A 14,864-nucleotide genomic window follows, 5' to 3' on the forward strand; every position below is an offset into this window, starting at 1 on the left:
GGCATTTAACGCGCATGTCCATGGAAGGACTAGAGAGACTGTGGCGCCATCTCCAATGACATCACCATTTTTCTCATACACCAAGGTATTTTCATACCAAATTTCATTACATTATGACCAATAGTTTATTTTTTATAAGCGAAAATCACACGCCCGAGAGCGAGTGGAACACCCTGTATAATTGAATACAAATTATAGTTCATAAAATTTTAGATTTGAAAGTGGTACAAACAAGGAAAAATTACTGGAAAGACTCTTATGTATGCTCCTAATCAAAATTATTTTAGTGCTCTTGGCACAAAAATGGAAGTCCAATATTATACATGATATTAATGAAACATGCGATATAGTTTACCATACATAGAGACTGCAAAGTATAGAAGAAACATGTAAATGAGGTAGAACATTTTAAATTTGCTATTTACATGCAACTACCTTGTGCTTCTTCGTGTAATATACAGCCAAGTACATTTGTGTAGGTATATGCTTTTGTGTTTGTCTGTATACCCAACATACATTTTATGTCACACATCATTAAAGCTGATTCGTAATCTCAAACTCTATAACAAAGGGGGAAATGACAAATTATGACCAGTTAAGGATTCCAATGCCGTTCATAGATACTTGCTTTAGATGTATGTAATAATAATGTCAAAATTATAAGGCTTGGGGTTTAAAACATATGGTTTCTACGATATATCTGTTACTTTACATGTTTGGTTTCTAAATGTTCTTTTAATTCCCGAGTGACACTAAATAAACAATGCACAAAGGAATAAGAAAGATTTACAACATAAATGATCGAAATGAAGTAATACAGTTTTTTAAGTATCTCTTTTAGTACACAAACAAACAATTGGATCTATATTTGAGAATGATTTAAAATTGAAAACATCCAAATTGGTAATTTTTCCCTACTTATACCCTTCAGTTGAATATTAACAATAGTGAGGCTGAAATTTAAAATTTATAACTTCAGGCCATGTGGACACAGGAGAAAGAAAATTGGCAAATGGTAATATCTTGAAAAGATTGAAAATACCTTGGGTCCGCACACTGCTAATTATAGGTCCCAAATCCCTGGATTGTACAAACCACTTGTGAACGTTTAAAAGCTCTGGAGTGATCAGTTTATTATCTGAAATGGGTCCCACCCATGCTTTCAAATGACACTGTGGAAACTGGTCAGCAATAGTTGTAACATAGAAGCTACAAATCACACATCCATGCTCTTTAAGAAAGCCATTAATTCCAGAGCCAATGTACCAAACAAAGAAAACCGTCTCTATATATGAACTGTTGTGGTTAGATATTTCTTTTTACTTTGACCCATGCATATTATTTGCAGGCTATCTGCCATCTTCTGGGTACACATGGCCTTAGTAGCAGTGTGAGATTTAACGGGGGGATGCAGGGGATTTTCCCCTCCAGACGTTTTTATTTTATTCACTCAAAGAAAATGAAATTAAAGCATGTAGTATAGGGCCACCATTTCTTACCTATGGAACAAACTTATCTGAAAAATCATTCGAGAATGCAATTATTTAACCTTTAAAACAATTGCTCTACTTTGCATCAGAAGTTTTACAAAAAGTTCCCAGACTAGCACCGTTTCTATGTTCATTGTTAAATAAACTACGAAAACCTGCTGCCATGGCAAGTAGAGATGATTTAGTCAGCTCCGTATATTCAAGGAAGATCACATTTCCCTCTGCACCCTGTCATTGTGTTGAACGTGCAATAGGAATTTGGTCACGTTTTCTGTGTTCGTTAGCTCTTTTTGTGTAAGAGTTTGGATTTCCTTAGAATGTAAATACAGTATAAGTGTTTCTAAATTACATGTAAATTTTATCATAAGATTTAATGTCTTAGGTTAGAAACACTGTTCTAAGGTACTGCAAAGCAATTATTTAATTTACTTACTGGTAACATACATAAATTTGCATACACAAGAAAACGTATCCCCCACAAGAAATCGTAATTACGCCATTGAGTGAGCATCCCCCCCCCAAAAAAAGCTTAATTACCACCACACTGCTTAGTAGTAATTACGAAAGTTAAAAGATACCCTCAGATTTCCAACAAAGAAAGTTTCATCATTAAATATTTGCAAAATTCATTGTACGCAAGACTTTAATATATGCAAGTGAAAGTAGTATAGATTTGATCAGAAGTCATGGAAATGTCCCTATGGAAAAAAATCGAACACAGGACAGGTTGGATGAAAAGGTTATGAAATGTGCGAAATATGTATTAAAAAATAAAGTATTAACACTGATGTGAAACATTATTTTGCAGCAGCATCTATGTATTCTTAGAAACTATCAGGTGACTGTGTTATGTTGTGATGTCATTTTCAATTGTGAAATACTACGTTAGGACAAATTTCAAGATTAAAAATTTATTAATTAAACTAGAGTTTTTCTTTGTTTCTGGAAAATGTGCTAAATATTGTCAAGTAATATCCATTGCATGTTCTCTTAGGAGTTCAAAGTTAAGAAACAAAAAAGGTTATGGAATTATAAAATAATAATTAACACTAAAAAGGGTACAAGGATAGGAAAACAAATACTGGCATTAATGCAAATCACCAATAAAGAATTTTAAATCTTTCTTCTGTAGAAAGATGAGACAGAGAAATGAACCAGATTTGATAACACTTTACTTCTTTTGTGATCATTTGAATGTTTAAAGCCTGATTAGTATGTAAGTATCGATGAGGGGCATTGAAACAACAGTTATAATTAGGGAGCGGATTTTAAGGTGCAGCACCTTTCCAAAAATATAGCTGTTATCATACCGATCATTTCAGATATGTATTTTAGGACATGAAATCAAATAAAGTGAACACACTTTGTTGCACTTTTTAGCACATTTATCTCCTATTTACCGCCTCTTAGACGCTTCAGCACCTTTTTCCTTCCTTTTCTTTCATGTTTTGTTAAAAAATTGGACAGAAAAATAAATGATTTTTCACTCTTGTTGAGCAGCTACATAAAATCCTATAGTCTCATCTTGTAGAGCAGAACGAGAGCTATAGAATGGTATAATATAATCATTGCGCTCCCAATTGTTCCCAAGATAATGTAGCAAAACCCGAAAGAAACTGTGAACTTCAACAAAACCTATTCGGCAGAACCACAGTACTCTATGCGGCCCGCGCACATTATATACAGGAGGTGCAGAAAAAGAGGGGACCTTTTTTTGAACCTTAAAATCCTTTCCCTAGTTATAATCAACTTTGATTGAGTGGGAAGCTTTCATGTATCTATTTATTCATTATAATGTTTATGAATTTTCTGTTAAACAAATTGCTTACACTGTGGAAGACAACTATTTTGTGATACTACGTTTGAGTTGTAGAAATAAATGCCTAAGAACCAAATGCATATCAACATTTCCTTAACTTGAGGCATCAAGACACCAACCTCTCTATCATGGCAAACTTAATATGGCAATGGAATAATAACTTTAAAAAATAAAAATTTCACTTGCTTTCATAGTCTCTACCTATGTACCAGAGGTGCTTTTCCTATTTGTGTATACATACATACATATATATACAAGTAAAAAAACAAGCTCCGAGTGACTTATAAATGTCAGGTACTAAAAATATGTTATTTTTATTAAGATTTATTAGCAACCAAAAGTGAACGCAGGGACATAAATCCTGCCCGTAAGGAGCTTTGTAAGTGTACAACCCTAAACATTGTTGAATGAGAGCACACGCTAACTTATAAAGCTTAACGTCATCTGTAATGTAGCCTGTTATCTCTACACTACAAAAACACACCCTGTTGTATAAAAAAGATACCTCGGAAAGCATCAAAGCAGCACCTTTAATTAAAAGAAGCATGATGCTTTACGAACGAAAGTGACTTGAATGAAACCATTCTGTGCATATCGCGGGTCTTATATGTCCCCTTTTGTGTCATGTGAGGATTGAAAACATGTTGCAAACGGGTAGGAATTCTAAAGAGTTAAACGATGAGCCAATGTGTCTTGTGTTTCACAAAATAAATAATATATCTTGTGCAGTGGCAGTGAAAGGCCAAATCTTGAAAATCTTGACTTTTTTTTTTCCATCTTCTTGGCTACCTTTTTTTGCCCTTTCTGTCGTGGAAATTCTTCTTCTCTAGTTGCAGGAAGTTATTGGTGAGATTTGCACTTTTGTGCCACAGTATCTTCGACGCAGCATCTTCACAATGGTGCGATTCACGGCGTACATGCCGAATTTCGTTCATTGCTAAATGCATGTACTAGTTGAATATCAACAAACAATAAACAAATGCACTGTTGGCACACAGTGGACACCATGCAACCCTTTTGCCCCCTTTTTCGAAACAAGAGTTTTAAATATTAATGATCTCCAACTTCATTTCTTCTAAAATTCTAAAACCTTAACTGCTTGTTGATGCCATGGGAGAAACTGGACTCATAGGACTTCGACTAGAGTCTCTCAAACATCCATTGACTGTTACTACAACTTTACGTGAGCCTGCGTGGTTACGATGTTCGCAGAGCCATATCCCCTGCCAGGTTCCAAGGTTTAGTTTTCCGTCGGTTATTGGGATTGTCAATGATGATCCTAGGAAACAGGCCTTCACATGTGCTGGCTGCAAAAACAAACATAACATGTTATTAATACACATGGGTCATTCTCAAAGCAAGGAGTAGAAAACATGTCCAGAAATCATTTAAAAATATGTACAATTTTTCTCAGTAGCAGTTAATTTATTCAGATTTATTTCTTCCAGATAATTTTTCCTCTTTTCAGAATTTTACACAAAATATGTACATTTTCCACTCTGTGAACTGTCCACAATCAAAATTTATGGATGGAGAATATTTTAATAGCATTTCCTTTAGACAAGTTTAAATATATTGCAATTGACTAATTTATCACCTTAGAACCTCATATGAACATTAAAAAATTATTATGAAAATCTTAGTTGAGTAAAATATCAAAATGTAATGTCCTAGAGGGAACTGTCCACTCTGTGGACATTGATAAAAAGCTATCAGTTATCTGTAGGGAACGAATTTCTAGGTCCATACCTATTTTTTTTTAACTACATCCTAGACATATGCTATTTAGAGATATTTGCATTTCATGTAGACAGCACCCTTCTACTGAAATTCTATAGGACCTAAAAACACCTAAATGAACTATAAATGCCTAAATGAACTGCAAATTCCTATAAATGCCTAAAAGCCCTATCTTGACTTGAAAAACACCTTTTAAACCATTCACTTAACTTTAAAAATAACTTTTATTAAGAACAACCCTTAATTTCCACCACAAAAATTTGAGACCCTTGAACGTTTGAGACTTTGAATGAATTCGAGCACCAAAAGAAGCAATGCAACATCAAGGGGTGTCAATGTCTGTGAAAAGTTCTGCCATATTCCAGCTTGCATCATGAAATTGATAAAATATGGAGCAAACTGACTGGAAGAGGCGTTTCTCTGTCGTTAAATGCTGTATTTCCCAGTCAATTAAAAGGGTCATAGGTACAGCCTACGAAACAAAAATGAGGGCTGTTTTGGGACGGAATCCTAGCTATAAAATCAATAATAGCATATTGGTTACGTGCATGTTACTCATTATCTATAAACAAAAATACATTAGAGTATTGAAATTGGTCTACTTACGTAAGTGAGTATGTATTCGTATGTGAACTACGTTTCGGAAGCTTTACTGCTTCCTTCTTCAGGTGGTCGTATTTTAGGCTCGGAACATAAAGCCTCGTCAGAGAAGTGTCATGCGAGGATACTAGGTGATAGGTTTGGGTTAAAAACACTTTATAGTGCTCGACATATACAGAATTCAAACTACCTTTGTTAAAAACCCTTAAAACTCTCAAAGGTAAAGAGAGCAGCCGAAGTGGAACGTAAATTCTCCTTGGATTGGTGATGAGAGAAAAAGAAAAAGGAGGGGAGGGATCTCTCGTGGGAGGGGAAGTACCCCACCACTCCGTAGAATGGCGCCAACTGCTCGCACGCTTCACCTTGGCAGGAAACTAGGGCTTTCAACGGCCATTCAAGTACACCGTAGTGGTGGTTTTAACATGCTTTATGGAGAGTTTTAAGGGTTTTTAACATAGGTAGTTTTCATTCTGTATATGTCGAGCACTATGAAGTGTTTTAACCCAAAGCTATCACCTAGTGTCCTCGCATGACACTTCTCCGACGTGGCTTGATGTTCCGAGCCTAAAATACGACCAACCTGAAGAAGGAAGCAGTAAAGCTTCCGAAACTTAGTTTACATACGAATACATACTCACTTACGTAAGTAGACCAATTTCAATACTCTAACTTATTTTTTATTAAAATCATTAAGTTGTTAAAACAGGGCCGCCTCCAACATTTTAAGAGCGTGGGAAGATTCCAAGAATACCTCCACCTGATAGGCTGTTTTGAGTGCCCGCTGTGACGAATAGGAAAGGCAATCCAGCAAGTGACCAATCACATTGCCTATTTCCCACATTGACACAGCAGTTAGGTGAAACAGGAAGGTTTGTGCCAGAAACCACAACTGCCATAGTATAGAGGCTGTTCATCAAGAACAGAAGACCACTGAGAACCTGTCTGCAGTTTGAGTTTCTTTAGTGCACTTTATGCACAGATAGACCAATCAGAACTTGACCTACAGTTTAAAGTGGGATCTGAACCACTATGTACTTCCAACGTATATCGAACCTACGACCTCTTCGTTACAATGCGACGATGTTACCACTATGGCTCAGGGAAAACCAAACCTGCCTCTGTAATCAGGAGCACTTGCATTTATGAAGTTTGCACCAATAACTTCCTGCGGCGTGGAGAGAAGGAGAAGGTTCTCCATGGACACAGATCACATTGGAAGGATTGTTACAACCCAGAAGTGTCACTGACTGTACAAGCACCTACTCATGGACAACTAGAAGAACTTCACCACGGAGAACATTGAAATGCATATGGTCCAAAAAACTTGCCTCAAGGCATTTATAAGTATGTATAAATTCAATAGGATTTGGATGAATAAAAGTTGTAATTTTTCATGTCTACAGAGAAAAATTTAAGCAGAACTCCTGGAGTCAATAATTCATGCATAATTCCCAAAAATTCAAGGAATTCCCAGTGCATAGCCACTCTGTTAAAGGACATTATTAACAATTATGATGACTCTTACTCACCATGTCATCTGGACCTTCACACGAATGTCTATAAGGCAAACCCTGCGAAAGATGAAATATTATTATTACAAGATCATAAAATATATGCAAAGACACATCAACCAATACAAAATTTATTAAAGTAAAATTAAAGTAAATTAATATGAACACAGTTCATTATATTTACTGCACAATATATACACCAAGAAGAAATATATTTTTCTTGTTCACTTTTGTTAATCGCACACTGTCATGGACCACAGTAACTTGGTGCAACAATAAAAAAAAAAAAGAAAAGATCTCTCTCATTCACTCTATTCTATACAGGGTGGTCACAAAGTGGGTGTCCCCCCTTTATTTTCGACACTACTATGGTAATAGTTGGATTACTTGATATGACCACATACCTGTGGCATTGATTACCCACCTCTGGGACTTCTTGCAGGCCCTTCAGAATGTATTGAGGGTAACATCACTGCCCGGAAAAAGACCTTATTGACACTTGCATTGTGAAGTGTGCCACAATATGGCGCAGAGTTCGGCCGTGCTACGAAAAAGACTGTTTCCATACCGATAATCCTGACACTTAAAACCATCAGGTGTGTGTTCACATCAAGCATTAAACCATAACAATCGTAGTGTCTAAAATACAGGGGTGGGGGGTATGCCCCACTTTGTGACCTCCCTGTAGGTACTCCTGTTAAATATTATATCACAACGGCATTTAGGGCAGTCAATATTTCATGCTCAAACAAAACATACAAATACGAATGGGCATATCAAGGATGGGACAGAAAATTCTACTGATTCATAGCTTCTACAAACAGCTTGTAAGTGAATACACAATTCGCTATTTTGTTATCCTTTTATGGAATATACTGGACAGTATTCATTACAAAAAAAAGGAAGGACAAGAGTTGGAAAGCAGCAGTGGCCAATTTGCGACCTTCATTTAATTTGGCACTGGAGCAGTGTGTTTGCATGAAATTCTCTTTTGTAACTTGCAAAATTATCTACATAAACCTATGAACTGACACAGCAGGCTTCTGGAGATGAAATCATGAGTTGATAACAATGTTTGAGTGAAACAGCTGCTTCCAAAATGGACAACGATTCTTACCCAGGTTACCCTTCAACCATGCACAGTGTCAAGATAACTTTCCAAATCAATGCTCTGATTTGGTCAAATTACCAATTAATGGCATCACAGGTGTGGGAAGAAACAGGGATCTCTATTGGATCATATCACAAAATTCTAAGAGAGAATCTAGGAATGTGTATCAGCAAAGGGCATCTCCATACTTCACACCCTTCCTATTAAACAGACCTAGCCCTGTGATTTCCTACCATCTCCACAGATTATATATATAAAAATGCCTACACAATAGATTTGAAAAAAACAAAGTACATCACACAAAAAAGTAACTGAAGGACTATAAGGAAAGAATACCAGAGTATATACTTCTCCATACATCCCACCCAGCCTATTCACCAGACCTAGTCCTGATTTCCTTTCCAGATTTTTTTATTTTTAAAAAAAAAAGGATTACACAATATATTTGACAAGATAAAGTATATCACACAAAAATGTAACTGAAGGCCCATGAAGAAAGAATACCAGAATGTCTTCCAACAATAGACTTGTTGAACTGAAAGGGATTACCTGGATGACAAAATTATAAAATAATCAGTCAGGGATATTTCTACATAACCCTTGTAAAGGTACTGTTCATATACCATTGTTTTGCAAAATAATGCTATAAATATGCAGTTAAGTTTTTGTCAGTCTCTCATCACCATCATATGACACAACAAACTTGTAGGTGCATTATAAATAGTCTCAACGTTTCACACACACAACTCTTGTATAGCCAATCTTCAAAAGCAGTGTGAGAAGCAAGCATGCAGAAAAGCAAAACTGAAATAGATGCATGATAGAAGAAACTGTATGACCATATTCCACATGTTTAGAGTGAGTCACAAACCACTCAATGTTAAGGTGGAATATCGGATGAAAGATATTCAAGCAAACACACAGAATTTTGGTTATAAAATAATGAAGCCAGGGCTAACTGATATAACTCATTGATAGCATATCTAATTCTTTAATGAAAAGTATTCCCACAGACAGAATTTAATGCTTATTCGCTTGCATACCAAATTATACAAGTTAGGCAACAATTTCCGAAAAGCTTCTTTATGCATCAATAGGTGGTACTACTTAACTGTCATGTAAGTCAGATTTCACAGGCTTCAGTTAGTTATGGCAGTTATAATTATTATAAAAGAGTTCCCACAAGTGACTGAGGTTAGAATGCAAGCGGTTTATCTGATACTTGGATGATGCTTGTGGTTGGTTGAGGGAAATTGTCGAAAGGTTTCATTGGCTGTTAACATTCTTGAGGCTGCTTCAAAATTTTGTAGATGAACCAAAAAAACAATCACAATATATCAATAACGGTTGTATGTAGGCATCAGACAATAACAGAAATGAAACAATTTCATCCTAAATACACCACAGCCAAAATATATAGATTTGTTTACAATTTGGACACACAACGTTTACATTCGCAATGGACAATTTGCTGAAACTTTCATGAACTCACATGAAAAAGGAAAATGAATCCTATCAGATAAGCCAGGTTATGATTGTAAATGTAAAAAAAATGCACTCTCACTCTGAACACACTGAAACGCAAAAGCATCAAAGGAAATAGGTTGTTCACACTTTTTTGAACCTGAATTTAGAAAAATCAGTGACAAACATTACAAAAACTCACTCAGCTAGAACACAAGGTACACATCTGAAAGAAAGAACATTAGCAACAACCCATTAATAACAATGCAAAAATCTAATCTTCATTAGCTCATGTACGAGGCATATTTTTTAAGTAAGTACCGTTTTGATATGTACAAAAAACACTTTTATCTACTTTTCCACATAATTGCCACCAATATTAAGGCACTTATCATTATCGAACAACAAGCTTTTGTATTCCGTCGTCATAGAAGTTTGCCGCCTGAGTTGACAGCCACTGCAACATGGCCGTTTTGAAGCTATCATCATCATCGTGGCACTGACCTCCGAGATGCTTCTTCAGTTGCAGAAACACGTGGTAGTCACTGGGTGCTAGATCGGGGCTGTATGGAGGATGATCAAATTGTTCCCAGGCAAATGATGCGATGAGATCTTGACAAAAAAAGTCAAGGCGCTACCTAAACGTTTGCTTTTGTGCACCTCAGTTAACATTTTTGGTACCCACCGTGAGCACAATTTTCGATAGTTTAAGCGTTCGGTAACAATTTCGTAGATAACACTTCTTGAAACTTCAGGAAACTCCTCTGATAACGAAGAAATCGTGAAGCGTCTGTTCTCTTTCACTTTTTCGTCGACTTTCTGCACCAAATCGACAGTGATCACTGAGGTTCGCCCACTCCGTTCCCCGTCATGAACATTCTTTTGGCCATCTTTGAAAGCTCTTACCCATTTGCGTACCATTCCGTCACTCATAATGTTTTGTCCGTACACTTCACAAATCTGACGGCAAATTTCAACTGCTTTCACGCCTTTAGAACTAAGAAAACTAATAACAGCGAGTATTTCACAGTCGGCGGGATTCTCAATCGGCGGAGGCATTTTAAATACACAAAAGCAAATGTATACACGATCGATTGTTGCCGCAATGGCGTCTGTGGCTTGCCAACAGATGTAGGTACACAGTGCGCATGCAAAGGACACCGACTGCAGTGCTGCAGCTGCGAAATTTCAAAACAGTACTTACTTTAAAAATACGCCTCGAATTTTAGCAACCCCATAATATTATTACAAAACTTACAGCTTAAGCATTCTTTACTTTGGTGTTTGTAGTTTATAAATTGTATTGCAATTTATATTCTGCATTTCTTTATTGTTAGTAATGGTAACATCAGAAGCAAAACTTACAGTATATGACAGTGGTTCCCAAAGTGTGGCACCATGGCACCCTGCGGCAATGTGGCTGTTCCAATGTTTTCATTGAAATGACACCTGTTACTCTACACACGGTTTTTAGGCTCACCTGTCCCACCAATTATAATTGTAAATTCAATGATATGATTGTTCCAAATATGTGCTTATTTAGTACTGTTTACACATAATGCTTTTGAATTTGAAACATGAGTTTATATTTTAACTTAAGGCAAGTAACCTAACCATAATAACAGAGCGTTGCAAGTGTTATATAGGCCTACATTCTCACTTGGGCACCATGGAAAAGTCTTGAAACACTAAGGGTGCCGTGAAACGGAAAAGTTTGGGAACCCTTGGAATTTCCTTTGCTTGTTTCTTGCATTATACCACGTTTGTTAGAACCTCTCCCGTTTCCTGCACTAGCAATGGCTCGACAGTTTTGGTGCCAATGAGAAACGAGAAAAAAATCGTCTGCTGGGGAGCCAGGAGCAAAAAGAAGGCAGAAGAGAGGCGCTTACGTAGACGCTGTTGCCACATTGCAGTCTAACTCGCGTGTTTTGTTTGTGTCTTGTTGAAGAAGCTTGTTAAGCGTGGTGCTGATTAGTACACGTTTTAAAGTATCCAGGATGGAATTTATTCTGGTGATATTTGTTTGTGTCCTTTTTGTGTTTAGTGTCATCTTAGCTGGAACATTCAGGAAGGGGAATTGTGTATATTTGTGCATTTTATTCACAGCCTGGCTTCAGCTTTCCTCCGCATGGAGTTCACGGGGTCTGCAGCAGCAACGCTGTGTGATTTCTGCTAGAAAAGCCATCGATCAGCAAGCGCGGGAACCGGGACAGGTTGTAACAAATGCTGGAATCTTAGCTGGAACATTCAGGAAGGGGAATTATGTGTATTTGTGCATTTCCGTGTATTTTATTCACAGCCTGGCTTCGGCTTTCCCCAGCACGGAGTTCACGCGGTCTGCAGCAGCAACGCCACGTGATTTCTGCTAGAAAAACCAGCGATCAGCAAGCGCGGGAACCGGGACAGGTTGTAACAAACGCGGTATAAGGTAATAATTTAAGCTCTATTCTGTTATTCAACTGCAAAACCTTTTTGCACATGTTGTACAGACACGGACATTTCTGGGTTGTAACGATACCATTGACTTTCAACAGAATCAGTACAACCCAGAACTGTCAGTGACTATACAAGGTTATAAAATAACCAACAAACATGAATACAACAAAAACTGAAGTTAACATTTCTGGCTTCCTTCATATCATGTTATTTTAATAACCACTTAATTATTTAAATTTTTCAACATGAAATATGAACCCTAAGCATACTTTCTTACCTCAGGCACTATTTTGTTTAACATCATTTCCATGTCATCCCTGAAGAGAAAAAGTAGAAAAATACATATTATAATCTTTAGAGATTGGCTGCAATCTTACACAATACACTTAACTTACAATAGATACAACTATATAGGAAGCTGTTAATATTAAAGAAAAATGTGTATATTAAGCCTGAAAAATTATATTACAATTATTTATTAACTTCATTTTTACCTGTAATGGGAAGCATACAAAGCTGCATTTATATTTCTGAAATGTTACAACTTTGCCTGCGTAATGTACAGGTGAATTTCAATGCTATTAATAATGAATTCAGAAATGAAACAGACACTTTAGTCCCTTATATTTCGCTGCACATTTTTACTCTCTCTGCAATTGCATGTCTAGTTGGTTACAGAGTGCAACTGTGTAGGCACCGTTTGCACTACATTCTGGAGCAGTGTAACATGTCGTGTATGGTCACGTGATGCGTACCAACTAATCAAATGAACATTTAAAGCAGGAGATGGGCATTTGTTGAATCTTCTGAACTTAACACTGCTATCTGTCTACTTGGTTGAACATTATTTCCTTGCACGAGCCTGACACCGGGATACACCTGCACTACAGCTAGTGTCAAAAAAGTGCAGTGAACTAGATGGGGTTATTGTTGAATTTTCCTGCGATTTCAGCACTGCTAGGTAACCATACAAAGTTGAAAGAAAAAATCTAAGTGTTGAGGTTCAGTTGGACATTTGTCTGACACCAGCAAAGCCATTTTTGAAATTTCCTCTCCTTTCGAAAAACTGCTATGGTATTCCAAAATCTTCAAATTACATCTGCTTATAATTCCTTCTGGAACATTCATTTGAAACTTCATGTAGTTTACTTCTGCCGTTGTCTCGATATTCCCAACTACGAAAGTCTGTTAAATTATTGCAGTTGCAAATATCTAGACAACAGCGAAAGCAAGTCACACAAGGTTTCACGTAAATGCTCTACAAGGAATTCTAAACAGATGTTGTTTTTCAGAATATCACAAACGGTTTTTCGAAAGGCGAGTAAAATTCCAAATCGACTTCGGCAACATCAGCCACAGGACCAGCCAAGCCTTAAATTCCAAAATTTGATATTCATTTCTGTTAGGCTCATATATTCTTCTTGTTCTATCACACACAAAATTTCTCACCTTTTTAGGGTTTCCAACTGTGGCCATCAATTATAATCACATTTTATTCTTACTTATAGATTATTGCACTAAAATATATTTGGGCAAATTAAGGCAGACAAAAATTATATGCCAAGAACAACTATACGTAAAAAGTAACACACTTTAATTTATATATTTCTACCCCACCCAGCTACTATAAAATGTATCCACTTTACATAGTAGAAACCAATTGTAGCAGAAATGTTAATAAACACGGCAAGGAAAATGCTTTACTTTAAAGGGAGTCTTATTGATCAACACATTTTCTAGCACTGAAGGCTGTAAATCACATATATTTTATCATTCTTATTATCATAAATATGAATCTACAAATATTTTTGCAGTTAATTCTTGTAGTTTTGATCAGCCAGCCCTAACTGATTCATAATTGGTCTAAGGCCAGAATTTGAACCTGTAATTCTGTAATTCTTCACCAACACTATATCCAACAAGCTAAAGTCAACCCTGGCTACTTCGCACTTTCTGCAACTTTAACCTCTCCAGCACATTTGTTGTCTGTTCCATTTATACTGCAACATCCAGCTAGCTACCTGTACACCTGACGACTAGTGCCATCTAGCTCTCACTGAAGCAACTAATTCAAACTGATGTGACCAAGCTGCCATTTTTCATTCAAACACTACACCAAGATATGTAAACAAAATATAATCCAGAACAAATTAAATCATAGGTGCATGTCTTGAACTTTCATCTTGAACAAAAGGTTTAATGTTTAACCAATTACAGGAGCTTGCATAAACTTATAATTGAAGTCAGTTATCAGGGAACACATTTCAAATGTTAAGTAAATTCTAAATAGGTAGTATTAAGTACATCAAATTTATTTTAAGACCCTTACAATAATATTATTCGAATGAAGATCTAAACTAAATAAAACAGTATTCCTTCCTCTGTTATAACCAAACAGCACAGAATATATTTACAACTAAATATCCTGAAAAAGACAAAAAGTTTATAATAACTTGTTTTAGTTTCATATAGTTCAATTACACATACATAAACTTTCAAGAAATTCTCCATTACAAAATGAATTACCAACACATTTTCCTAAGAAGATCATACTAGCAATTTCCATAATGGTTTTGCAAATGAAATAATTCACACAAGTTACAGAAAAGATTTTAAATGATGTGCTAGATCAAAAAGGGTTAAAAAAGCCTTGCACTGTGCTGAATCCAACACGAGAAAAAACAGATTACACA

At 36.2% G+C, this 14,864-nt stretch overlaps 1 protein-coding gene across 1 annotated transcript in view; it reads right to left on the bottom strand.

The window, feature by feature from the left end:
* Positions 1-1,240: 1,240 nt before the first annotated feature.
* LOC145996181 (UPF0047 protein YjbQ) overlaps positions 1,241-14,864 on the bottom strand; it is a 32,480-nt gene continuing 18,856 nt past the window's right edge. Inside the window, exons 3-5 of the mRNA XM_083132543.1 lie at positions 12,449-12,488; positions 7,179-7,220; positions 1,241-4,616 (exon numbers count right to left, since the gene is read on the bottom strand). Of these exons, the coding sequence (XP_082988669.1) occupies positions 4,401-4,616; positions 7,179-7,220; positions 12,449-12,488 (298 nt within the window). The 3' untranslated portion in view covers positions 1,241-4,400. The remainder of the gene's footprint in view (positions 4,617-7,178; positions 7,221-12,448; positions 12,489-14,864) is intronic.

Source organism: Lepisma saccharinum, chromosome 12 (genome assembly GCF_977018435.1).
Source record: "Lepisma saccharinum chromosome 12, izLepSacc3.1, whole genome shotgun sequence".
NCBI lineage: Eukaryota > Metazoa > Arthropoda > Insecta > Zygentoma > Lepismatidae > Lepisma > Lepisma saccharinum.